A 27,790-nucleotide genomic window follows, 5' to 3' on the forward strand; every position below is an offset into this window, starting at 1 on the left:
ATGTATGGCTACATTTTCTGACCACTTTCTGGAATACATGAAATAATGGGGCCACCATGTGTTTGCTCTAACGCAAGCATGACACATAGATAATCAAGTCTTGAATGGAATACTCAATTTCACCAGCCCAGCAAGATTCTACCCTTCATACTATGGAAAGGAAACTTCCATATCACCTAATGAGAAAGGCTCTGAAATCTAAAACACAATAGGGCAATATCATTAGCCCGAAAAGCTCAGAATTTAAACATCCAGAAAAAAATGGGCATGTTGCTATGTCAGCAAGTTTCTGTTATTATATATTCCTTCAGAAATTCAGCAAATGGCCTTGCATGTAGCATTCTCAAAGAAGGGATTCTATGCCTGTCAGTCCCCTGAGGAGGAACACGAAGACAAGGCCCCAACTTTTGAAACTGTATCCTCAGGTTGTAAAGACCCACTCTTGAGATCAGTGCCAAAAAAAGAAGGCAAGAAAAGGGCACAACAGAATCATCCCTATACATCTTGATGAGAGGTTAATTCACTTGCTCGAGTTAAAATATGTGGGGGGAGGGGGAAGTGTTGGAAATGGAATGACAAACAGCTTAGTGTGGTCCACGCAGCAGGGATCACAAGCTAGTAGGAAACCCCAGTCGGTTCCTAGCAGCCTCTGGTCTGTCTCAGACAGCCTCCTAAGGGAAATTCAGGCTTCCTGGATATCAGTCCCCTCTGCGAGGCCTAGCCTCACCCAAAAATAAACCAAGATAATAACTCAGTGAAACCGTAATGCTTTTGCCCAGTCAACAAAAAGAACTAAAGAACTTTCCTAGGTACAGAGCAAGTCTTTGGCTTCCACCATGTCCCTAAATCTCAAACAAACAAGACATTCTTGGAAAGGAGGAAGGCTGGAAGGGCACCAAGTATGTACTTATTACCACAAGTGGGCATACAAGACTCAGAGTGAATAGCAGTAGGAAGGACAAGAAGTGGGCTTAGGGTAAAATAAAATAAAAAGTTATGTTCTCCAAGACAAAAAAAAATTATAATTAAAAATAGAAAAGACAGCAGGTGAAGGGTCTAGGGCAAAGGCCATGGAAAAGGAGAGACATGACACTAATGAAAAAACTCCTGCCAGAGGGTTCATTCGTAGATAGCTTATCTGGACTTAGACTTTCAAGCACCTTGTCAAATCACCAGTGCCAAGTGGTTGTCCTGCACAGAGCGACAATGGCTCTGTGAGTGTTCTACAGCGTGGGACACAATCCCTTTCAGTGTACACAAGTTCTGTGCTGCACAGGAAAGTGCATTGCTTTTTAAAGGGAGGATTGTACTTTCAACTTACCCTCCTCTTAGAGTAATTCAATACTATAGGGCCTTATGTAGGTGGGCTGGCATTTACCACTTCATAAATACCGAATCATACCGATTCGGTATTTATGAAGTGGTAAATGCTATGTAGGTAATTGGTCGGTAAATATTACCGATTCGGAAAAATTCGGTAATTACCGAATCGGTATTTACCGATTCGGTAATGAGGCATACCTTCCCATTGATGGGAAGGTATGCCTCATTACCAAATCGGTAAATACCGATTCGGTAATGGGGGAGCACATGCAAGGGTGGCAGGGTGTCACATTGACACCCTGTTGCACCCCTGATTCGGCCATGTGTGCACATGTGGCACACATACATGCCCTGAGGGCATGTGTGTCTGCCACATTGCACACATCTACGGGCAAAATAATGCATTTACACACATATTCGTCATTTACCACCAACTATTAGTTGGTGGTAAATAACGAATCCCCACACACACCACACAGTCCCCCTACATCTCATTTCTGTATTCGGAATTTACCGAATCGGTAAAATTACCGAATCGGTAATTTTACCGAATCGGTAATTTTACCGATTCGGTAAATTCCGAATACAGAAATTCTCCCCCTACATCTCAAAAGCCAAAATACCGGTCGGTAACGGTATAATTACCGAAAATCGGCCGTTACCGACCGGTATTTGGCTACCTACATGAGGCCCTCTGTTTCATAACTAGAAAAAGAAAAAAAAACGACTTATAGAGGCGATGGATCCTTGGTTGTGTGACATCCAGTCCTCTACTGTCAAACAAAATACCCATTTTTAGGTCTCGCCTGCAACAGCGCATGTATTGCATGCACTCTCACTTGCGAGAGATATTGTGTACAACAAGGGGCTTGCAGCCTGCCCATTGCTTACCGTTTATTGGCTACATTCTCACTTTTATTTGCTGCCTTCTAATTGGCCAACATATGCTGGCTTCACGTCCTCTTCTCTCTGCTGGAGCATGGACCAGGTACTGATTGCTTCAGCTTGATTGCTGTCCTTCCACTGTGATTGAGGTATTACTTTTATTTTTTCTTCTCCCCTGTCATCCTTGGTGAACCTCTTGCCATTTGTAGCAATAGTTTACTATGCCGTATGCACTTCAAAGAAGTCCTTTTCTCCTCTAAAAAGAATGTTTGTTGTAACAACAAATGCTATCCGTTTCCAAATGTATTTTCACTGAGACATGGGAGCAATTGTTTTCTTTATGTAATATGATTTTTTGCCAAATTACATACGTTTTCCTTTTTTGTACATGGGATGATTAACTGAGTTACTCTGAATCACGGGGTTTTTTGTAAAGAGCTAACAAGCATTGGCAAAGCCAAATGTCTCGCCTTTCAGACTATTGGCTCCGCCATTGCCTTTTCTTCCTGCTGTACAGCATGGGCATTGCTAACTTTGGCAATAATTAGCAGCCTCGATATATAGCAGCATGGCTAAAAACAATAAAAATGGACTAAGATGCATCCAGCACTAATGCACTTAATTTTTTAAAAAAAATAGAGAATTAGCCCAGGCTGCATAAAAGCACTTTGTTTTTAAAATTAGTTTTAGCCACACTGCAAAGCACTGCTGTACAGCTTGGCTACAAAACACTGCCAAAGCCAATAGTTCTCATAGGTGAGACCTGTTGGCTTTCCTAGTGCTCGTTTCAAAAGGTTTAACTACAAAGAACTTTATTTAATCTGCCACATCAACAATTTGATAGATTGTATTTCCACGCAAACTGTACACACCAAATGTACTGAAAAATGTGACTTTGGAAAACAAAATCCTACATCAACTACCATTGTGGTTTTGAGAATTATTGGTGCAAAGGCAAGCAAACAAAAACCTCTGATTCTTTCGAATAGAAATGTGCACCCAAAATCAGTCAGAATTTTAAATAAACGGAGGGTTGAATAATATGCTAAAGCCCCCGTTTTTTGCAAGTCTAAAAGGTTTACTGCAACACAAAATCCAGTTTAAGAAACTATTTTTTTTTTTTAAATGTCTTTTTATAAGAAAAAAACATTCACAATAGAAAGATGTTGAAGCAAATCATTGTACATGGCAGTTATGATCAGAATATGCTAATTAACAGTAATCGTTGAAATTGAGTTTGTAATGATTTTAATTAATCATACAATAAAATAAATATCATAGCTACATTAACACACAGCTGTTTTACCACCATTTTGTAAACGAATTAAAAAAGAAAAGAAATTAAAAAAAAATTAAGAAAAATACACCGCCGCGACATTAGTGGTTCATCACCATTTCTAATGTAAGTTGATGACTTTCAGTAAAAACAACCGTAACAGACACTCTCAGGACAGAAGAGCCCTTGAAATATGGGGGAGCATCCCAAAACAGTGTTACTATCAGGACGGATGATGTTCTAGATGCATGTTTGGAACAGCGTGGAATATGTTCTCGAGGGCGGTCCCCTTGAAACCAACACTGGACCGTTCCATTTATTTTCCCTTGATTCAAGGGGTTACAGGGGTTCTCGCTGCATTTTCCCAGGAGGGTGGCACAAAAGATCAGTTGTCAAGACTGCACTCTGTATCACAGAGTGGTACTAGCTCTATAAGAGTGCTCTTCCTACACAGATCAAGACTCCCCAGGTGTGCACACGTGTTCTCTTCAGCATAGTAAGGGGAACCTCATCCGTTGTGCAAGACTATGGTCTACACCACAGCGGGGCCTCAGCTGGTGAACAGTGTTTTGCAATGCTGGTAAGACCACCAGGTGTGCACGTATTTTCTGCAAAATGTGAGGGCAAACTTATCAGCTAAGCAAGATTGTGGCCAGTGTCATAGTTTTTTAGTCGTATAAGCGAGACCACCCAACGTAGGGTGTCTGGATTGTGCAGCAACTATGTCACCAGCCTTACCTCTGGTACCTTTGTGCAATATTAAAAAGACTTGAGATTTAGTCTTATTGATTCCAGCACTGAACCGTACATTGTTAATAATTCACTATGTTTTTGCTTTAAAGAAATGCATCAGTTTTCGCCATTCAATTAAACAAAGTTAGATGAAGGGCGTGAATACAACTACGGTGGTCCATGAGACCACCATTGTTGTGATGGGGGTGCGACCACTGCCACACTGCGGGACTGCCTGCAGTATTATATGTGTGGCAGTTGGACCGCCACTGAACCGCTGTTACTGCCACGGATCAAGGATCCTGCGGCGGTCTGGCAGTGGTTCGAGGCCAAAATATGCTGGCGGTGCTGCAGCCGCACCGCTGAGCATATTTTAAGTTGCATCACCGCCACCCTTTTCATGGCAGTCGCACCACCATAAAAAGGGTGGCGGTGAGGCAACAGGTCCCCCTTGTGCCTCTGTGCCAGGGAACGCATGCAAGGGGCACATGTAGTGCCCCCCTGTAAATCTGCACCCCCAGTTCCTGCACAGTGTGACATGTATGACGGAACGTGCAGGTGACACTCTGAGTGTGGCGATCTGCCTGATAGGCTCTTTAATGAGCCTGACAGACCACCACTCCCAGACCACCATTGGACTACCCGACAGACCAGAAGAAAACTCCTGATCTGGCTGGTAGTCCAACAATGGGTTTGACGGTCCCAGCAGGCTGTGTGTTGCACCGCCCACTGTGGGACCGCCAAACTTGTAATAACGCCCTAAGGGTTTTTTCAATTCTTTATATACTATGTTATCTTACATGGGATACAGACTAGGATAGTAGCGTCTGATGAAAACAATGTCATACAGTGTGAGTGATGAGAATACGAGACAGAACAACCCAGTGCTCTGAAATTTCAAATGACAACAAAATCCATTTAAGATGACTCCCAAGCTGACCTCAAGATGGCAAGCACTTAATTTTAATCGATGCCCCCTTGTCCACCAAGAAAGCTGGGTGGAGTAGTTCAGTGAAGTCCTCAGTGAAGGTGTGCATGTGTACGATGGAATCAGAAATGCTGTAAAAAGACAACTCCCCAGAATCGCAATTCAGGTGAATGCCCAGTAGGCTCGGACATGCTCCTTTTACTACCCAACAGTTGGAGGCGTGCAGTGCAGTCAAACATCCATTATTCCAGTGCAGGCACCAGGACTCTGCATTCCATCCGAGTGCAGAGCTTTTTCCCGACCTCTGAATATAGGGATAGGCCACTCCAACAGCCCACTGGCCGGTGTCACTTGTTTCCACTTCCCAGTAGTATTGGCCAAAGTCAGGAAAGATCTTGGAACTTAATACCTGAGGGTGATCCGTAAACTGCTGACGGGTGACTATAAATTCACGTTTTCCTGTGGAGTGTGAGGCAGTTTTCAGATCCTTAGACACAACCAAACCAGTCTTTGAAGCAGCCGTAGACACATCCAGGACCAGATCAGTGGTGCCCTGGATATTGAAGCCTCTATTAGACTTCAATTGAGGTAGCATTTCCAAACAATTATTTAGTGCAGTTTGCAAGGTCACCAGGCACAGCTTCTTAGCCAGAGCCATGTCACAAATATTCGGATCATGCCCTGGTGAATCCTTCTGGCTGCAATCCTCACCGTCGTTAAATTGGAGGTGATCTTCAAAGCTCGTGTTTGAGAAAACACCATCTTCAAAGCTGCTGCCCCCCTTGTCTTCCACATCAGAAGCGTTGAATAGCTGCAGCAGTGCCAGAGGATCCTGGAGAGCACACAGTTCCACAAGCTGCAGAATCTTCTCCGTGAACACAGCTTGGTCACTCTCTAGCTCCTGGATAGCAGCAGTCATCTGGAGCACAGTTTTGGCCTCCTCAGCATCAATCTTCTCTAGGACTTGCTGCTCCCGGATGGTGAGCTGCCTGCGGATGTCAGAGAATAGAGCAGAGGCGTTCGCTTTCAGACAAGCGATTTCTTTGCTAAAGTCCCGGACGTTTTCCATCATCTGGTCAATACGTTGCTTGGTGTCTTCTTTCCACGCACTCAGTTTCTGGATGGTGGCCCTCAGCATAGACTTCTTCTTATCAGAGGCTTCAGACAGCAGGTGAATCTTATGATTTCTGTGCTGGCCCAGTAGGCAGCAAGACACGCAGAGGTAGTCATTTTCATCCACACAATAATAACTCAGGAGCTCACCGTGGGAGGTGCATTGTCTGCTTTCAAGAGGGGTAGCAGGATCAGCTAGGACGTGAGCAGCTCTTTCATTGTGTTTCCTCAGGTGCTTTTCACAAAGAAGCATTTCACACTGCAGGCATAGCTTCATAGCTGGGGACTGGAAGCCAAGGCAGTAAGTGCAAGAAAGTGCAGGACCCGTCTCCTTCTTGACACGCGTATAACGGTAAAAGTTCACCATGTTGCTCAGCTTCCAGTTCCTCCTCAGGTGAGGTCGGTTGTGGAAGGTTTTGCTGCACTCAGGGCAGCGAAACAAGCCAGGCAGTTCTTGATGATCCCAGGTGTTTCGGATGCAGCTCTTGCAAAAGTCATGTCCACAACTCAACCTCACCGGATCCTGGTAAACGGTGAGACAAATGGAACAGTTCATTTCCCCTCCAAGATCGGCAAGTGACATTCTTTGAGAAGCAGCCATTCTGCAAACTGTAGAAAGAGACAGATACATTTACTATTTTTATGTCACTGAAAAACAGGATAAAATCAGAGAACTCAATTTAAATCTTCAACAGATAGATCTTTGGTGATCCTACATGCGACCAGAGTGCTTTGAACGAATGGGGGGCACTTTTCAGAAAGGTTACGCTGCACTGTCCATTATCTTCAGGATGATTCTGGGTCCCTTTTGAATTTCTAGACCAAACTGCTACTTAGGAGGCAACATTAGAGGGTAGAGGTCTGCAGTCACCTCACTGTCTATTCTGTGCTCTGGGGGCCGAAAGAGAAAAGGCAATGAAAGAGAATGCAGACAGGGGCTTTATAAGCCTAGCTAAGTCTCCTTGCTTAGATGGGTCCTATAGGCAACGAAAGGGACAGGGGATGATCAGGCCTTCCTACGAAGGGTTGAGCAATGTTATGAATGCCATTTATGTTGCAGGAAACCCACAAGTAGGTTGGTTTCTTGAACAACCCTCTATAGGCATTCCCTAAATTAGGAACATTTGAAACATCAACATCAGTTCTGTGTGGAAGAACTAGTGTGCAAAGGACTATTTGCCACCAGGTGTGGATTAATAAAAACATTTTTTTTAAATAAACAAAAAAGGTGTAAAAAAGAAGCAGCAGTTAATAGACACTGGAAGGCAGGATTAAAACATTGCATGTGTGACCATACTGTCAAGATGTAAAATAGGACCTCAGGCATCCCAATGGAAGAGGAAGGATATACCCAAACATCCAATAGAAAGACAGTAAGAGAAAAATACTCCTGTGGGCTAATCCAAGACCACACTGACAAGGTCTTAAACCAATGATTTAAGAGTCCTGATTCAAAGAAACCAGTTACTGAAGGAGGCAGGCCGTTCGGACGAACACACACACGGACACATGCACACACAAAGTTTTTGGCTTTTGTCATACCTAAAAGACACCAGTTCCCCCTTATACACTTGTGGGGGACTTTACCTTCAGATGCACCACAAAATATCTATTTAATTTTAAAAACAAAGCATGAAATACAAGATTAGCAATTAGTAGTTTAACTGAATACATATTTTTCGAAGAGAATTATTAAAGTCATGAACTAAAACCAAAACATTACAATTTCAGTAGTAGTTTTGTGAGAAAAAAACAGAATCATGGATACATTTACAATAGAAATTATTATTACTGTTACATTGATTGAATGGAGTATAAGCAGAGCTTAAGAGTCATGATTCCCTTGTTTGTGTGTCCTCCACAGATACATGGCTGTGTGCAAGTGGCAGATGGGTTGCCTGCCAATGTAGTGTGGAGAACTGTTATCTGTGGTGGTTGTGGAGTTGGAGACCAATTGGAAATAACCCGCTGTGTGAATATCAGTCTTTGCATAGTTGCCTTCTCACCAGATGTGTGAACTTGGGTCCTGGTCTCTACCTGGGACCAGGTGGATGTCAGGAACAGGAGGCCAGAGGAGATATGCATTGGGATGTTGACAGTTTCCTGTAGGTTCAATTGTGTGACCTAATTTAATATTAATGTATATTTATCTGCTCTTAAATATTGGGTAAATTACAGTGCTTATTTATTTTTTAAGTTTAAAAAGCTTTATTAAGCAAAGAGAGAAAACGTGGTACAAAGATATAAGACTATGGATAATAAATCCACCAGGTGACATGTAAAACTACTTATGAAGGAAAAAGGAGAATAATCTAATACATCATAAACTACTAGAAGATATTAATTATAAAAGGTAAACATAGGGGGCGTGGCCAAGATGGCGGGTGGATAGGACTCTCACTCATCGGCTCCTGCCCGCCGTCCACCCACTACAGCGTAGCTTGGCCCTTGAGGGCCCGAAAGACGTAGTCTGGCCCTGGGGACCGATGCGCGCCCGTTCCGGACCTGAGCGAGACACAAGGTCCGGGCTGCGATGGTGAGCGGAGATCCCGATCCAGAGAGGCGGCGTGGCAGCTCCAGCCGCCCGCGATCGGGCGGCCTTGACGATGCGGTGGTCCAGGTTGGGATCGCCGAGGCCTGCATTCCTGCCCCCGCCTTCCCTTCTGCGGTCCCGCTGCCCCGCCCGCTCGTCGGAGGATTCCTTTGCACAAGGCGCCTGGAGTGCGGCCCGGTCTCGACTGGGCGGGCGCTGGGGTCGGAACCGGCTGCTGTTCATCTGGGGACGCCGGAGCGGCTCCATGTTGCTGCCATCCTGGAGTGCCACGCGGGCGTGATGTTCGACCTTGGGTAGCTGGGCCTGTGCCTGCAGGAGGAGCGACGGGGAAGCACTGGGCCGGAGCGGGTCGTGCTGATCCCCGGCCTGTAGTAGAGTGGAGCCTGCTGGAGAGGTGACTGCAGCGGCAGAGTCCGGTGCACGCTGCGGGATCCCTCGGGGCCTCTGGGATCGGGAGGCCTGGCGCCTGGGTGACGTACTGCGAGGTGTCCTGGGCCCATCGCCCCTTTCATCGGCGGGGCCCCTGGACGGCCGGAGGTACCTGGAGCGACACGGCCCTGCCTGCGCTGATTTGCCTACATCGGGCCGCAGTGGAGCCCTATATCACTGGAGGCGACGCCCCCAGGACGGACTGCCCCAAGCTGGCGAAATAGGTAGGAGACATAGAGTGTGGGGTCTGAGCCAAGCGGCGTCGTGGAGGCACGAGCCACGCAGCAAGCGGCACTTGGGTGCCAGGGAGCTTGAGAGTCCTGTGGTGCCCCCCCCCCCAGAGCTCCCATCGGACACTCAAGACAGACCCTGCCTTGTGGGCCTGCGAAGCGCATTAACCCTCTCTGATCCGCCTGGGGGGACGTCTACGTGGGAGGCGAGTTTGGCTGGCCTGGCGCAGTGGAGCCTGAAGTGAGCGGCAGGGACCCGGAGGCAGCCCAGTCCCGGGTACGGGGCCTGTGGTGGCCTAGCAGTGGGAAAGATTTGGCTGGCTTCTCTTCGGCGCCCACTACAGTGACTCTAGGTGACATCTTTGGCAGCTGGGATCGCACCACAGAAGGGGAGTGCCTGGGAGTGGCGGCCTGGACGCTGGGCGGCCTACGGGTTGGCGGTGAAGGGGCCGCGGCCCTCACCATGTCTGGTGGGGGCGCTGCGGCTGCAGGGCAGTGCCGGCGCTGCTCTAGGGGGCATCTGCTCAGCGATCGAGATCGGCGCCTCGGTCACGTGTGAGGGCCCAACAGAATGTCGAAGGCCAAGACCGGCAAGGGGAAGCCGCTTAAGGATATCTTCGGCCGAGTGCAATCCACGCCTAACATGGCGGCCGCAACTCCGGAAGTTCCCGCAGAGCGCTCCCCCTCATCCACTGGGGATGAACCTATCACTAAAGCCTTCCTTAAATCGCTCTCTCTCATGCTACGAGAGGACATTCAATCAGTAAAAGCGGAGTTTGCCGCGGAGCTCCGGGAGGTTCGTCGAGATGTTGACAGTGTGGGAGAACGAGTGGCCTCTTTGGAGGAGAGAAGTGACACTACAGTGACGGAGCTCTCTATGCTCCAGCAGGAGGTGCTTCGACTTCGGGACCAGAATGTCGACATCCAGACCCACTTAGAGGACTTGGAAAACCGGTCCCAGAGACACAACATCCGAATCCAGGGGGGGGTCAAGGCCTCAGAGGACACCCGAGATCTCTTCGCGTTCACGCAGGGCCTCTTTCGCCACATCCTGGGGGACTCCCATCAGACCGAGGTGGTCTTGGACAGGGCGCATAGAGTGGGGCCACCCCGTGCTCCTAACGCGCCACCAGCGGACATCCTGGTGTGTGTCCAGGACTTTCGTACTAAAGAGGCCTTTCTCACAAGAGCGCGGTCACTTCACCCCATTGTTTATCAGGGACACTCCCCAGTGTTGTATCAAGACTTAGCCCTGATTACGCTGCAGCGGTGCCACCAGTTTCGCCCAGTCACTGAACATCTCCATCAACAAGGAGTCTCCTACTCCTGGGGGCACCCTTTTCGCCTCATTTTTCGCCACTCTGACAGACTATCAGATTTGCTCACTTGCGGAGGCATGCCGGGTGTTGGGTCTAGCAGCTCCCACAGAGGAAGATGATGCCCGCAGCTCTGCATCAAATACCGAGGTGTCCCCGGCGGGATGGCGGCGCCGGGGCGGTCGGCGTGGATCTCGGCGGCTGCCCCAATCAGAGATTGTTAAAGGTCAGCAGGCGGCCCTCTCTGCGGCTACTGAGGCTCTTTCTGCAGAGAACGCGACAGGGAAATGACTGTCCTACCGGGCCGGATCTGCTTCTCGCTTCTCTGCTGGGGGGGGGGGGAGGGGGCGGCGGGGGGAGTGGGTCCTCCGCTTGGTTCACGTAGACCCCTATGTGGCTGATTGACCAGTTGTCCTGGGACGACGGACTCTTTCACTTAACGGGACTGGTTGTCCCCGTTTGGGTTTGGTTTCAGGGATATTTTGTTCCTGGGTATACAGGATGTTTTATGTTCCTCTTCTTTTCCCTTTTTTTATTGTTATTGGGAGGGTCCCCCTTGTCCACGTTTTCTTTTGAATGTACCATTGAGCGTACCTTGGGCAGTCACAGTCCGCTCCTGCTCACATTGCTCTCTCCTAGGACCCCTGCTGCGCTTTCTATCACTCATTCCCTTTTTGCACGCTAGATGCCAAGTAGACCGATTAAAGTGTTGACCCTCAATGTCCGGGGATTGAATAACCCAGTTAAACGTAGGGCTGTCCTGAGCTACCTAGAGCACTCGGCTGCCGATATTTGCCTCTTACAGGGGACCCACTTGCTTGCCAAGGATCACCATAGGCTTAAGTCCAGAGCCTTCCCTACACAGCTTTTTTCCTCTAGCTCCACTAAATCAGCCGGGGTGGCAATTCTCGTTTCCTGCTCCTTTCAGGGTAAACTCCTTCAGAAGGGTGCTGAGATTAAGGGTTGCTTGCTTACATACCATTTCCTGGTGGCTGGGGTGTCCCTCGCGATTGGCTCAGTGTACGCTCCCAACGAAGGGCAGAATAAATTCCTACATCACACACTCACCGAAGCAACAGCTAACTCGGAGCGGCGCCTGTTGCTGGGGGGAGATTTGAATCTAGTTTTTGACAACGTTGTCGACCGCTCGTTCCAGCGCACTAGTCAAGTGGGGGCCCTCTCTCGGTCTGGTTTGACTCATATTCGTGACTTGGGCTTGGTGGATCTGTGGCGACGCTTTCACCCCTCGAGCCGCACATACACTTTTTATTCTGGGGCTCATAAGACCTATGCCAGACTCGATTATTTTCTGTGCCCCGCCCCTCTGCAGACACTAGCTACGGAGGCGGAGATTCTCCCTGCGTCTTTATCGGACTACTCGCCGGTCATGGCTTCCTTTTCGCTCCCACACGCAATTACCGCTGCAGCATTGGCGTCTTCGTGACTCCTTGCTCCACCGCGCCTCCACGGTGGATCAGATTAAAGTAGCCATCGTGAACTACTTAGCCATTAATGCTAACGTGGACACTTCGCTCGCGACTCAATGGACTGCCCTCAAAGCGGTCCTTCGCTGAGAATTCATAGCAATTTCCACTGCAGATAACAGGGAGCGTAGCCGGAAACGGGCCGAACTCACTCAAAGGGTGGCGGAGTTGGAGCAGATGCACCAACGCACCGGGGCCGCTCGGGCTTGGCGCCCGCTCTGTACAAAATGAAAACAGCTGGCGGCGCTGGATCAGGACAGGGCCGAATATGCGGCCCTCCGCCTTCGCCATTCTTACAATACCGGGGGTGACAAGTGTGGCCGGCTTCTGGCGCACAAACTCAGAGAAGTGAGGCAGCGGCAAGGGGTGCAGGCCATCCGTCAGTCGGGAGGCGAGCTCACCTCAGATGATAGCTCTATCGCAGAGACCTTCCGCGAGTTTTATGCTAAGCTGTATTCGGGAGATTCCCTTGATATGTCGCATAGCCTTGATTATTTAGAAGCGGCTCAGATACCTGCTCTGACTGCGGACCAGGCCGCTCACCTTGACAGAGATATTGGACTGGAGGAGGTGGTCGCGGCTATATCCCGCCTCCGCCTCGGCAAATCGCCTGGCCCGGATGGCTACTCTGCGGCCTTTTATAAAGCCTTTTGCTACCAGGTAGCCCCTTTGCTGCGTGATCTTTTTAACACATTTGCACAGGTGGGAGCGATCCCGGAAGAAATGCTGGAGGCCTCGGTTATTGTTATACCGAAGCCCGGTAAGGACGTTACAAGTTGCGGCGCGTATAGACAGATTTCCTTGTTAAACATGGATATTAAATTATACACTAGCATCTTGCCCCATACATGACTCAATTGGTGGAGCCAGATCAAGCAGGTTTTATCTCGCAACGGCAAACCAGCAATAACACGAAGAGGGTACTCCATCTTATTGAAAAAGCATCCCGCACGCAGGGGGGAGTATATGCTACTGGTGATTGACGCCGAAAAAGCCTTCGACAGGGTTCACTGGCCCTACTTAGAGCAATTCCTGCACCGGTTTGGCTTTGGGGAAAAGTTGCGCACCCGGATATTGAATTGTTACCACATGCCCCGGGCAACGGTCCGGGTAAATGGCCAGACGTCCTCCCGTTTCCCCATCGAGAGGGGCACCCGCCAGGGATGTCCCCTCTCACCTATCCTATTTGCGCTCTACATGGAGCCTTTGGCACGGAGAGTTAGACAACATCCTCTTATAGCAGGAATTCGGGGGAGATATACATAATATCAGCTTGTATGTGGACGGCATTCTGCTTTCCCTCACTGACCCCGTCCAGTCGCTGCGGGCTCTTTTCATTGAGCTCCATAACTTCGCCCTAGCCTCGGGCTTCAAGATTAATGTGGATAAATCAACCGCCTTAAACATCTCACTGTCCACTACCACATTAGCCCGAGTACAGGAAGAGCACCCTCTCCAGTGGTCTGACACTACGGTCCCCTACCTGGTGGTGCAGTTGGGCCCAACGATCCCAGCCACCATAACGACCAATTACGACAGGCTTCGAGCTCATGTCCGCAGGGAACTAGGCAAATGGAAGCACTATGCCCTCTCTTGGCTCGGCAGAATCGCGGCTGTCAAGATGACCATACTCCCCCAAATCCTATATATCTTCCAAACTCTTCCGCTGCGCCATCCCGCAGGTTGGATTCAACAAACCCAGTCCGACCTGGCACATTTTATATGGCAGGGGCGCAGGCCTCGGTTTAAGCAAGAGATTGCGGTTCTCCCCCCGGAACAGGGAGGGGTGGGCATACCGTCCTTGCAGCTCTACTTCTACGCGGCACAGCTCCGCTATCTAGTCGAGTGGAGCCGTTTATAATCCAAAAAGCACTGGCTATTTCAGGACCAGGCGGTTGCGGCGAAGCCCCTACAGGGTATCCCCTTTCTCCGGAAGCAGCATAGGCCGGCCAACCTCTACGCCTCTTATATCACGAGCACTATATTGGAGGCCTGGGACCGCACTGCTACCTCACATGGGCTAACCACATTTCCCTCCCCCATGACCCCGTTGTTTGACAATCCAGATTTCACCCCTGGTTTGGACCCTAGGGCATTTACAAGCTGGCGTCTTACCTCTTGCCAGTCCCTGGGGCACTTGTTTGATCTAGAGGGCATACTATCCTTCCCACAAGTCAAGACACACCATGGCGTTCCGGTGTCTGATCGGCTACAATATTTACAACTCCGACACTGGGCACTTCAGCCACAAATCAAAGCCGGGGCTCAGCGCTTCTTAACCCCATATGAGAAGTGGCTGATTACTCGGTCTTCCGATAAAAAACTAATCTCTGATCTATATAAACACTTGCTTGTAGATACTACCCTCACCTATAACGCCGGACGGGCAAGATGGGAGCGGGAGTTGGGGAGGACTCTCTCTCATAAAGAATAGGACAGCATATACTACAGAGCTCGACACACGGCGTACCATGCAGGATTAACAGAGACGCTGACCAAGGTCGCCACCTATCGGTATCATACACCGGAATGACTCCACCGCTTTGACTCTCGCGTTAGTGATAGGTGCTGGAGGGGCTGTGGGGAGGTGGGCACTTTGGAGCATATTTTGTGGAGCTGTGATCGCATCCAGTCCTATTGGGCAACAATTTTAGATGAAGTAGATGCTCACCTAGATACGCAGCTTCCTCGCTTTCCAGCCTATGTCCTCCTTGGCCTACCCAACCCGCTAACATATCCCCTGAACTCCCGGAGAGGACGCCTCATTGCCATTGCCCTAGGGGCAGCCACTCAGAATATAGTAGCACATTGGCTCTCCCCCCAGGCTCCTCCGCACTCGGGCTGGCTACAGCGGCTGTGGAAGATCTTGGGCTTGGAGAAGTTGTCCCTCTCTCTTGTGGACAAGGGGGAGGAATTCCCAGAGCTCTGGCGGCCCTTTCTGTCTCTGCTTACAACGGAGTTCCGGGAGCTAACATGCTCCCGGTACCTCAGGCTCCTCCCCCTTGCGGATACTCAACTCCCTACGAAACCCAAGCCTCGAAGGCCACGCTGAATTGCGTGTATCGGGGACTGTCCTTTTTTCCTTTCTTTATTTTCTACTCATAGACTGTGGACAAGGGGGGTGGGAGAGTCAGGGGGGTTAACGGAGAGTTTAGATTTTTGGGTTTTGCGTTGGTTGCTGAGGGTCCTTGTTGTTGACCCGCTCCTTGCATCTTACTTACTAATGCTACCATAGCCGACACTAACTGTCTGCATTGTGCGGTCTTTCAGGAGCATGAGGTCCTGTTGTTTGTTCTTTGCCTTTTTAAAAATCAATAAAACAGATTTAAACCATAAAAGGAAAACATATTCACAGAGTACCATATTTAAATTAGCATTTTTGATTTTGCTTTTTTGTATGGGATGGGAAAAGAAAAGAAAGAAAAGAGGAAAAGAAGGAAAAAGAAGAAGGAAGAAAAGGGAGGAGGCTATAGAGAAAGTAGGAAAAGAAGAGAAGAGAATAGAAAAAGGGTACGGTCAATCACATACTAAATAATTGATAAAGCTGTCCAATGATTTGTAATATATAGAATACAACAACGCAATAATGAATATAGAATATTTAAATATACAAATCATATAAAGGAATAAACAGAGAAATTCATGGTGGTTGAAAAACAAAATTACTAGCATTGGCCCGTAAAGCAGAAGAGGAAACATAATTAGTGAGGGGAGACCAAAAAGTCTCCTTGCGGATAAGCTGTTGAGATGTGGTTACAAAGGCTCTATCTAGCCTGTTCCACCAAGCTGCAAAGTAAACTTTGGAGGCATCCTTCCAATTCGAGATTATAACCTGAGAAGCAATTGCCATATCTATGAAAGTGCCAATTTTACGGCCACCTACCCAGCATGTGGAGGAACTACCCAAAAAAATGGTAGTAATATCAAAGGGGAAAGTCAAAGAACAAATTGAGGCAATAGAACTGCAAACTTTTGTCCAAAAAGTGGAAATGTTAGGACATAGGAAAAAAGCATGCAATTAAGTACCAGGGGTGTTTTGACATGACCAGCAGTTGAGAGATAGGGCAGGACTGAATTTGGATATAGCTAACGGGGTTAAATAAAGTCTCTGATAAAAATAATAAAGTGTTTGAGTAGTACTGGCGTTGCAGGAAGTGTGATGTATCAGAGTCCAGATAGAGTCCCAAGTATGAGTAGAAAAAGTATGTTGTAGATCCGTTTCCCATAAAAGTTCAATCTTACTTTTAGGGCGAGGAGATAGAGGGAAGAAAAGGAATTTATAAATGTGAGAAGCCCGAACAGCAGGGGAAAAGGAGAACGCTTGAGTAAAAGAATCGGAAGAGGAAGAATCCGAAAGAAGAGAGAGCTGTTGGGTAACAATCTGTCTCAGAGACTCAAATTTTGAAGGAGAAGCAACCGATACATTATATTTAGACTGAAATTCCTGAAGAGATAGCAACAGCTCATTAAGCAATAAGTGTTTAACCTGTAACACACCTTTGATAATCCATTCTTTAAAAAGAAAAAATGGTACGTGCGGAAAGCTAAATAGATTTATTATGCCAGATAGAAGAGTCTAAAAACAACTGAAACGGAGAACATGATTTACTACGTATCGGGTGAAAAATAGATATAAGATATGAAATAGTAGGGGATTTAAAGGAACGGGGAGGATGAACAAAAATATCTAATGAGGAAAAGGATAAATGATGGATTCCTCTAATTTGTGCCAAACTTACAGGGGAGGATTATCAATAGATGAGAAAAAGGGCATAACTTGATGAAGTAAAAATGCAGAATGGTATTGGCGAAAATTAGGAAAATTAACTCCACCTCTATCTTTAGGGGCGGAGAGAACAGAAAGAGAGATACGTGCTTTCCGATTGTTCCAAAGGAATTTACTCATAATACTGTTAAGATTTTTGAAGAATTTTAAGGGGAGTCTAAGTGGCAACATAGAAAGATAAAAATTAATTACCGGCAACATCATCATCTTAGAAGTATCTAACCGACCCCACCAAGACAGAAATAAAGGAGACCATTTCTCTGTCATTGCGGAAATTTTAGATAAGACATCATCCAAGTTCAATTGAACAGTTTTAGCTATAGAAGCAGAGTATTTAATTCCTACACAGGTGATGCAATTAGTATTCCATTTAAAGTCCATCACTTCGAACATACTTCTGTGACAATATTTATTCAGTGGAAGAATCTCAGATTTGGAAAAATTTAACTTGTATCCAGATATGGCAGCATGAGAGGATAGAAGGTCAACAAAAGGCAGGCAAAGACTTAGATGGATTAGATACATATAAAAGAATATAATCTGCATAGGCAGTATACTTTATTTCAATAGATTTATGAGTAAAGGCACAGAAAGTAGGTGAATACCTAAGAGAATGAAGGAAAGGTTCCAGAGATAGAATAAAGAGCAAAGGAGACAAGGGGCAACCTTGACACACTGCTTATTTTTAAAGATATTCTGCTTGTTGGTGCAACCCTCCCTATTTTCTTTTTTTTACCCCAAGCCCACTCTTGTTTTAGCCACTGGGAAATTGCAGTGGCCCAACCTACACCTAATTTAGTATGAATGTACATTTATCTGCTCGTGTCAATATTGGGTAAATTACAGTGCTTCTTTTTTCCAGATATTCTGCTTGTTGGTGCAACCCTCCATCCCCTTTTTTTTTTAAACCACAAGCCCACTCTTGTTTTAGCCACGGGAAATTGATGTGGCCCAAACTACACAGAGAATGGACAATGCAACCTAATTTCAACATACCTGATGGCATGTAGGCGAGGCAAGTGTGAATGAGTGTCCACAGCAGTCCCAACCGCAACCACCACAACTAATCAATATGTTCTCATTGAAGGTGTTAACTTAAAAGAGTTTAAAAATGAGGTTATAATTGTCGGTGGCAAAAGGACAGGCAAGCACCAATTTAAGATTAAAGGAGAATTAGTGAAGCAAAGAAATATTTTGCGTATGTAGTTTTCGGTGTGTCCGTTCGCATAGTTGGTCTTCTCAAATTGAGAAATCTGTCACAGTACTTTATCAGGTGATGATTGGAATTAAAACCTTTAAAGCTAGACATAGATGTTACAGTATGAAGGTTGTAAAGGAAACATTGAATATCAAGGCTGTATCCTCTGCTGCCTAGAGAAGGTAACTCTAGAGCCACAGTAACAGCAAGAAACCACAGGTAGCAGAAAATAAGGTCAGTATAGATTTCTTGCTGCTACGCCCAGGAACACAACACAAGTAACTAAGAATGGAGCTAGACATTAAAGCCGTCAAACATAACATAATTTTGAAATCATTTGTTTACTTGCTGAAGCTATGTAAGAAAGTCTGTAGTTCTTTATATAGACTCGGCTAGTGGGAATTAACAGAACTGAGAGGACCCATAAATATGGGTTGAGATATGGGTCACGAATGTCCAACCTACATTGCATGCCCTGGGGTTAGATCAGTATTGGCTACAATCATCAACGACAGCCATTCTTAACATTTTGTCTTCTGTGGACCCCTGGTGATTCACTACTGGAAACTGGACACCGCCACCTAAACAAATTCTAGGATTTGAACCTCAAAACAATACACAAAAACACAAATGTACATCAAACAAACACAGAAATTGTGAAATGTTTTATCTAATTTACAAACAAAAACATATGCAGAAATTGAAATTTTAACCGGAAGGCTAAAGTGGTTAAAAAGGTAGTTTTATTTCACAAGCATATCATGTTGTATTTTTCCTACAATCCCTGCTCTATTGCTTGTGGGGGTTAACCAGTGCTTCATTTGCGGTCTGAAGTCATCCATACTAGATTCCTTTTCCTGTACTTAAGCAGCCCCCACAAATCAAGATAAGAACACCAACTTAATTATTAGCAAACAATTTAAAACTCCTACACATCTTCAAAGCGTTTTAGCATTTTCAAATTATTATATATATATATATATTTTTTAAATGTATGTATACTTTCTAAAGCTGCTATTAATTGTCTAACCAGCCATGGACCCCTTGAGTAGGTATCACAGACCCCTAGGGAGTCCGCGGACCACAGTATAACAACCACTGATTCACTAGGTCTATAAAAGTATTAATTGAAGCTAAAGATGGTTGTGGGACTAAAGCTTGAAAGCACCTTAGAGGCCAGCCCAGGAACAAAGTTATATAAATGTTTGGAAGGCAAGGATGTCATGGATAATAAATGGTACTTAAAGAACAGGAGATCTTTTCCAACCTGTTCGCTAGATGCTAGATGAGGACTGAAAATGCTTTTACTGAACTTCCTTAAAACTGGAGGACAAAATAAAATCTGTAATCCGATCAAGAAAATGCACATGCGACACTGAGGCGATACTGAGGCTATTGAGACCATTAAGGGAACTCACTCAAGATGGCTTGTTCCCTTTTTCAGCGCTTTTGGTCTGCATTCACACCAAGAAGCAATGACAATATATTACTTAACAAATTAGACGCAATATGCTCCATGTGGTGTTCTTACAGTCGCTTAGAATACAAAAAGCATGTGGGGGAAAATTAACTTGATTTTGTTTTTTAAAGTAAAGAAATGTTCATGTATATGTTTTGAAGTTGGGATTTGGTTTATAAACTAGAAATTGTGTAGGTTATTTACTCCCAACTGCGAATTTATTAATTAAGAAATTTAATTTTTTTTTTTTTACGCAGAAAAAGACGAAAGGTCCTAAATAAAGCAGTTGATTGAATATGTAAACAAGGGCATCACATTGTTTCAAATGGTTACTTTTTCCTTAAGGACAAAGATGGCTCACAATTAAACAATTGGTTTTGTGGCCTGCATTAAACAACCACCAATCGATTCCCTAATACAGACTTACTAGGCACATTTTGTTTGCTGCAAGTGGGAAATTGATAAAACAGAACTGTGGGGGTAGTGGACGTCATAACTGGCAAGATAGTTGGGCAACCTATAAACAACCTCATTTATACTAGGGGAAAATCCCGGTTTCCTTCGTATACTCATCTGGAACTAGAAACCATCACTCTTTGGTTTAAGGTACCATTTTTGCCCAGATGTTGGTTTCCTAACTCCCTTTGAGACTGGGTATCTCACCCTCGCATGTGGGAGGCATGTGGGTCTCTTTCTTCACAAAACAGTAAACAGCGAGGCATTATACAAATCACTAGTAGGTGTGAGGGTGGGCCCTCCTTTGGGGACACCGGTTTGAGTGCCAATCTCAACACTCCTTGGTCAAAGTCATACTTCTAATACCTGGTTCTTTTCTGAGAGTGACTGGAGACCTGCTCATGGCTAAGAGTTTGGGGTCCCAGTCCGGCTTACTCACCCAGGTGGTTTCAGTCCGAAGTGGTGACTTGACCTTCGTCATCGCCTACTACTCCAGTGGATTCAGATTCCATCTGGAGTGACACATAGGAATAGTAGCGCCCTGGAGAATGTATATTGTGGCTCTGAATCAGGCTAAATTTGACCTGGCCACAGCTTCGGTCCTGAAAGATCCCATATCGTTGTCCCGAGAAGTTCTCCTCACAAGCCTTACCATTTTGGCCAGCAGGTCTGAAGCCCAGGACTCGGAGGGGATCCAGTTTGGCAAGCCCCTTCCAGATGATGCAGAATCTCCACGGAACAACAATTAGCAGGAGTGAGAAGTATGTGTAAGGTTTTACCCTCAGCTTCCACAGAGCCACAATAGACATTCACCAGGGCGCTCCTATTCCTATGTGTCGCTCCAGATGGAATCTGAAACCATTGGTCTCCAGCAGAGTAGTAGGCGATGACGACGATCAAGTCACCACTTCGGACAGGAACCACCTGGGTGAGTGAGCTGGACTGGGACCCCAAACTCTTAGCCATGAGCAGGTCTATAAGTCACCCATATAGCAGACCTTTTGCAATCCTGAAGGCAGGGTGCTTGGTTCTAAGTGAGAGGGTGCCTCTGCATGAGCAGGACACCCCGGCAGCCTATGGAGTCCATTCTCCTGGGTTGTCAGTGAAGCAGCCATATACTATATTGAGGGACACCGGGTAATTACTCGATGACCATCTCAAAAACTGCTGCAACGAGTCCCATCATGTTTGGTATCAAACATGTTGGAATCATACCACCACACCATAAACAGTGTGGGAGGTATGATTACAAGCATGGGAAGAGCCCACCGTTAGGCTCTCATGGTCCCCGTTGCCAACCTTCTAGACCCAGACAGCACAAAATGGTTGCTGCCGACCAGAGACACATGTCTGTTCTCCTGCTGCTGAGCCAAGCTCGAGCAGAGGAAGGTGGAACAATAGGCATCCTAGACAGGATATAGTGTATTGGGACCGGGTGGGTGCACTTGCCAGCACCAGAAAGTCTGCATGAGGGGCACATTTGGTGTCCCCATGCATAGTCCAGTTCAAACCAGTTCTGGGATTCATTGGCTTCCGCTCTGGCACAAAACTGGACAAAGGACACAGGAGTAACCTCTCCCCTGTCCAGACCCTCCCCTGGTCCCTTCCCAACCCTTTCCCTAGGGTACTTAAGGGCTTACCTGGGTGTAGGTAACTAGATTTGTCGTGGGATAACATTCAGATCAGACACCACTGCATTCTACCGTCTGGGCAATCTGGACTTCGTTTGGGCCCGACTTCATCTCCCTTCCATTCTGCTGCTTCGTCTGTGCATCATACAGGAACCTTCCAATGCCTGTGAAGCATCAAAAACACTTGAAGAAAATCTCCCTTGGAGTGAAGGAGTCATTCCCATGCATTTGCAGGCACTGCAACTAAGCCGATCGGTCTGCAGATCCTGAGCTCCTCTGGGCTCTGCAACACTGGTGGTGGTTTTCCACAGCTCCTGAGGCCTGTCCTGCCCTCTTACCAAGTTTGAGGCCAGTATCCCTCGTAGGGGTTGCAATAACCGAACCCCTGTGCTCCTCATCCAACTTGCAATTACAAAAGCTTGTTGGATCCTTTGCATGAAGATCTTTGGGCTCCAAGTAGCCCCAACCTCGAGCACCTCCAGTGACCAGAGTCTTCAGCCACATCACATCGTGTGCATCATGGTCTGCATCTTTTGGTGAACTGCTTGGAGGTCTTCTCACGACTCTAGTGCCTCCGGCCTGTGGGCCCACTTGAGGGTCACACTTGTTTCTTTTGGGCTCCCCCGATTGCTTGGGGGCTGCTCTGACTCCCCTGCCTTTGGTGAGTACCCTGGACCTTGCTGGTCCCAACGTTGCTCCTTCTTTGATTCCTGTAAAAACAACAGTTGATGGACAGAATGCAGAACAATGTCATACATTCACCCCAGTACAGAGATCTGGGCCTAAATCCATTGTTTTTTTGCTCACCATGCCATTCCAGTTTGAACCCAGCCATATGCAAATCAGTCTTGACCCTGTGCCCCATGGGAACAATCCAGCCCTAACTGCCAAGCCAGGTCCTCCCTGGACTGGAACCAAGCATCCTAGGACCGGTTTCGGGGTTTCACCCCTCTTCAGCCAGGATAGCTTGACCCCCCCCCACCCCCCCACAATGCGTCCTTTCTTAAACGGTGACCCAAAATAAATAGCTGTGTCAAATTAGATTGTGCAATTCGTGATAAATGAGCTATCTTTATTTTCAATATTACAGATTCAAGTGTAAGAATGGCGGGCGGTCACCCACCTTAGATGTCCTTTTGCCAAATGACTCAAGCACAAAAGGGTGGAGTTTGATCCTGCGTTTTTATGCTATTGGGTGTTTATCAGGTCAAAGTCTCGCACTGCCATCTTCTGGGCCTCTCTCGTATTCATAGCTGCCAAGTTTTCAGTATGGCATTTCGATTTAATTAGTGCGCCGGTAACTTACGGTAAGTTGGCAAACAAGGCGCACTTGTTGGGACACACAACAGGTCTAATTATCTGCCAACCAAGTGAGCAGAAGATGAGATTACTTTGTCGGAAAATCCATCCTCAAGTACAGTCGCTGATAAATGACTAATAAAATTGATTGAATGAAGGTTATTGATCGGGGCCTGTTCGAAACAGTAAGGATGTGCGCTTTTAGATAAGACCATTGTGCACTGCTGTTGAAAGGAGTCGCTTTTTGTTCACAGTTTGCTCTGCGCACTTTATTCTCAGATTCTAAAATCAATGTTGCCATTGTTGGCCAAAACAGCACTCAGCAGAACTGGACAATGAAAATATTTCACAGACACGGATAGCTCGCTGACACATACAGATATGATTATATGAAACATTGGGTTGCAGTTGGGGGAAGAAAGGGCGGCCTGTTCCAGGACGGCATAAAGGTGCGTCAAACCGGGCCCGTCAAGAGCATGAAACTCCAGTGCAATAATTGCGGCCTGCAACTCGAAAAATGTTTTGTATGCCTGCCTCCACATTTGCAAATACAGCCACTTTCCCCAGCTGCCAGCCAAAGATGGTTAGCGTTGGAATGTTTTCCACACGAAGAACAACAGCTTGAAAAAAAAAAGAAAGAAAGAAAAAAAACACAGTTTGCTGTATATGGGCTAATGATCGCATCCGCATACGCAAATATTGTCCTCTATAGCTCGTAAGAATTGGCAATTTCTTAAGTGATAAATAATTCAATTGTATTGCTTTATAAACCTTCCTGCTTCTTCAAATTTGCTTGAAAATGCACCATTTGTCCTCTCTTTTTTCAAAACAGGTTGTTCAGGCTCGTGCAATACGCTTGCTTGCCGCAGTGCAGTATGACAATTTTATGCCCTCCCACTTTCACATGTCACCAGCTGCCACTGGCTAAAGTATTGTGTTTATCTCCATGTTGGAGATATTGGAACGTACTAGAGAGTATAATATAATAAATAGATACGTTTATAAATACTTGGTGTGGTTCTTTTCACTTCATCTCTACTATAAGATTGCATTCTGGTAAATGAAGCTGCTTTACACTCCTTCTGAACAAAGCCTGAAGTCTGCTCTCCACAGGCACCACTTGGAGAGCTTTCTAAGGTTGTCTAAAATCACCATAAGGGTTGTCTGAACTGGTGCAAGGTGCCCACTTACATTAGTGGACATCATATTCCAGGTCAGCTTCTCACAACCGCATCTTCACCACATGAGACAGCATCAAATGCAACTCCACCATACCGCTCCCATGGACTGACCACTCCATCATCCACTTCCAAACCAAAGCACCTCAAGTTAACACCACTAGCAGGTTCAGCATTCCAAGCTGCAGCTGGGGCAAAGATCACAGAATCAGGCTGTCTCAGCCCCATCAGCACGGATCAACCTAGCCCTACAGGCAACCTCGACAAGGGCATCTATAGGTTAAGGAATTGCACGGACTCCCTCACACCCATCAAACCCAACAAGCATAGTACATCAAACAAGCAGGCCAGTTGGTACACAGAAGACCTCTGAGATATCAAACACTAAACAGCTAGAAAGGAAATGGGGAGCCAGCCACAACACCACCGACAGAACTACTGATAAGGCTGCATTCAGACACTATCACTAGCGAATAAGAGACACCAAGAAAAAAGCACTAGTGGACTGCATCAAAGAAAGCTCCAACAGCTGCAAGGAGGTCGTCTCAATCATTAAGAATTTTACCTCGACCTCAGCCACTGTCAACATCGCTGCCTCCCAAAAACTCTGAAAACCTATCCAACTTCTGCCACAGCAAAATCGCAAACATCTACACACACCAGCCCAAACCAGAGAACTCATTGCTAACCTAACCACCACCAACCAAGACAGCCACCTGATGGAATGGACAACACTCACCAAAAACGACACAGCAGCAAGCTTACAGACCATCCACTACTGGGCCCCAACGGACCCATGCCCAGGCGCGCAACACCCATTGGACTCAAATGGCTTCAGCCCCCCCCGTCGTGTGTGGCAGCCCGGGATGAGACACCTTCCCGGGCAAAAAAGCAGCCGCACCTGAGCACTTCACAGGTCTTTAAAAGACCATTTGCATGTTAATGAGGCCTTGCTGTTGTTTCACCCCTTCTAAGAGCCCCTGCAGCTCCACTCTGCCTATTGCTTAAAGTTCAGCCCCCCCCCCCGAAATTTGGCTCTAGTTGCGCCTCTGCCCATGCCCCCACCACATCTACAACCTGGGAACATCACCAATCAGCGCCATATCATCAACACCTCCATCACGTCCGCCATTGTCCCGGATGAATGGAAACTTGCAGAAATCAAAGCACTCCTAAAGAAGCCCACAGCCAACCTGAATCAACTGAGCAACTTCTGACCCATCTTCCTGCTCCCCTATCCAGCCAAAGTGAGTTAGAAGCCATCAGCAAGCAACTCACAACCCTCCTCAAACTTCACCATCTTCCAGACAACACTCAATCAGGATTCAGAAAGAACCACAGCACTGAAACAACACTCATTGTGGCCACCAATAACATTCAAATGATCATGGACTGAGGAGAAACAGAGGCCCTCATCCTGCTCAACCTCTCCGCACCCTTCGACAAGGTTGCCCATAACACTCATCGAAAGACATCACAAGATTGGCATACAAGGATCTGCTCTCAAATGGATCTGTTCCTTCCTCACAGGAAGAACACAGAGGGTCAGGCTGCCACTCCTTGGCATCAGCCCCACCCTTTTCAACATACAAGTGACACAAATTGCCAACATCATTCAATCACAAGACATCACTGTTATCTCCAATGCCAATGACACCCACAACATCCTCTCCTTGATGGATAAGACAACCACCACCAGAACCAACTTCACCAACTGCATAACAATGGTAGCAGACTGAATGAGAACCAACTGCCTGAAGTTCAACTTCGACAAGACGGAAGTACTGGTCTTTGGCAACAAGACCTCCTCATGGGACTTCACCTGGTGGCCATCAGGGCTACAAACAAAATCCACACACAAGAAATCTAGGGGTCATCCTAAAGGGCAAGCTCAACATGATGGCTCAAGTCTACGCAGTGTGCACCTCCTGCTTCTGCATCCTACACAGGCTGCAAAAGATCTTCAAATGGTTGCCTCAGAACACCAGACCGAGCATAACACAAGCACTCAATCACCAGCAGGCTGGACTACGGCAACAATTCGTACTCCGGAATCTTCAAACAACTAGTACACAGACTCCAGGCCATCCAGAACACCGCCTCAAGACTCCTACTCGACATCCCACATCACACCCCATCTCCAGAAGCTTCACTAACTCCCCATTCACAAGCACAGACAATTCAAGCTTCTCACGCCACATACAAAGCCCTACCGAACATAGGACCAGAATACCTTAACAGCCGCATACACATTCACCAACTCACCAGACACCTACGCTCTGACTCACTCACACATTGTCTGTGATGACATAGCTTAAGGGGGCCTTGCTAATCTGGGCGTCCTTTCCAGGGCAAGTCTGCCAGCTGCTTGTGGACGCCGAATGCTCCAGTGTCCTACACGTTGGTGCCTCAGAGCCTGACCTAGAGTCCCTCCTCCGGCTAGAAGGTTTTCTCCGCAGGCAGAGTTCAGACAGCCCTGCCCAAAGGGGCAGCATTGCACTCCTGGATAGCATAAACCTGCCCAGGCAGTCGTCTCCTTGTGACTAGGAGACACCTTTGTAGTTACACAGAGCACTCAAGTTCCCTATGTCAATGAGCGAGTGGTGCACCAGTCCAGGTTTTTACTTTGCATTCTGGCACTCGTCTTCACGATGAGATAATACAGGACTACAATTCCCAGAATTCAAAGCAGAAACCATGGTTGGACGAATAGTTCGTGCATGAATCTAGCAAATTTGAGACCGCCGATCGATCCTGCCCCTTTTAGTCCTTGTATACATCATAGACAACAACGGGGACCATAAGAATACTGAGCTGCGTGGACTCTCTTCATAGGTCTTTTTTTTATTTTTATTATAAATGCCTCATTTGTAAGCACATGATTCCAGTAACACTGGTAAGATTTTAGTAGGATGTCAAGTTCAGTTTACAAAGGAAAAAAACAACTATTTGCAGCATCTTCTGCTGATAGAACTATGTACAAAACCTTATCACCAACTCAAGGGTTGACAACGGCACCGTGCTTTAATAAAAACCGCACAAGATAAATGCCAGCCTTCGCCTGCCCTGGCTCGCGAGAAAATGGACGAAAGTACAGATTGGTGGTCTGGCAAGTTAGACTGAAAAAGAGAGGCGGCAGAATGGAATCTCTTACCTTGAAAACAAGCGCACAGCCGAGGGAGCTGTGTGACGTCACGTGATACTCGGCACACCCATTGGACCGAACCTGTCAGATGTACTTCTTTAAGGACGCCCGCAGCCTTGAATGATGTCAGGTGTGAGATATTCGGCCAGGCCTTGTTTGCTGTCCGGTCAGTGGCGTAGCAAGCGCTCCATGGGCCCTAATGCTAGCAAGGAAATTGCCCCCTCCCCTCAGGTCCTGGTTTTGTAGTTACAAACACAGCCACGAATTGAGATGAAATGGGCCACTCGCTACCTTGGGGCCCGGTCCCTGCATTTCTGATAGTTAGATGTGGTGCATGTGGAGTTTCTTTCCCTTTATTTTTGCAAAAA

General features: G+C 46.8%; 1 protein-coding gene across 1 annotated transcript; it reads right to left on the reverse strand.

The window, feature by feature from the left end:
- Positions 1–3,439: 3,439 nt before the first annotated feature.
- Positions 3,440–27,589, reverse strand: LOC146797864 (E3 ubiquitin/ISG15 ligase TRIM25-like). Its single transcript, XM_085627719.1, has 2 exons — positions 27,432–27,589; positions 3,440–6,866 (listed from the first exon to the last, which is right to left on the reverse strand). Exon 2 carries the CDS (start codon positions 6,856–6,858, stop codon positions 5,158–5,160), a length of 1,701 nt encoding a protein of 566 aa, XP_085483845.1. The 5' UTR covers positions 6,859–6,866; positions 27,432–27,589; the 3' UTR covers positions 3,440–5,157.
- Positions 27,590–27,790: the final 201 nt, after the last annotated feature.

The sequence above is a fragment of the Triturus cristatus genome, chromosome 9 (assembly GCF_964204655.1).
Source record: "Triturus cristatus chromosome 9, aTriCri1.1, whole genome shotgun sequence".
Classification (NCBI taxonomy): Eukaryota; Metazoa; Chordata; class Amphibia; order Caudata; family Salamandridae; genus Triturus; species Triturus cristatus.

Coding starts and splice junctions, on each gene's coding strand:
- LOC146797864 (XM_085627719.1), bottom strand. CDS start 6,858: ATGGCTGCTTCTCAAAGAATGTCACTTGCCGATCTTGGAGGGGAAATG.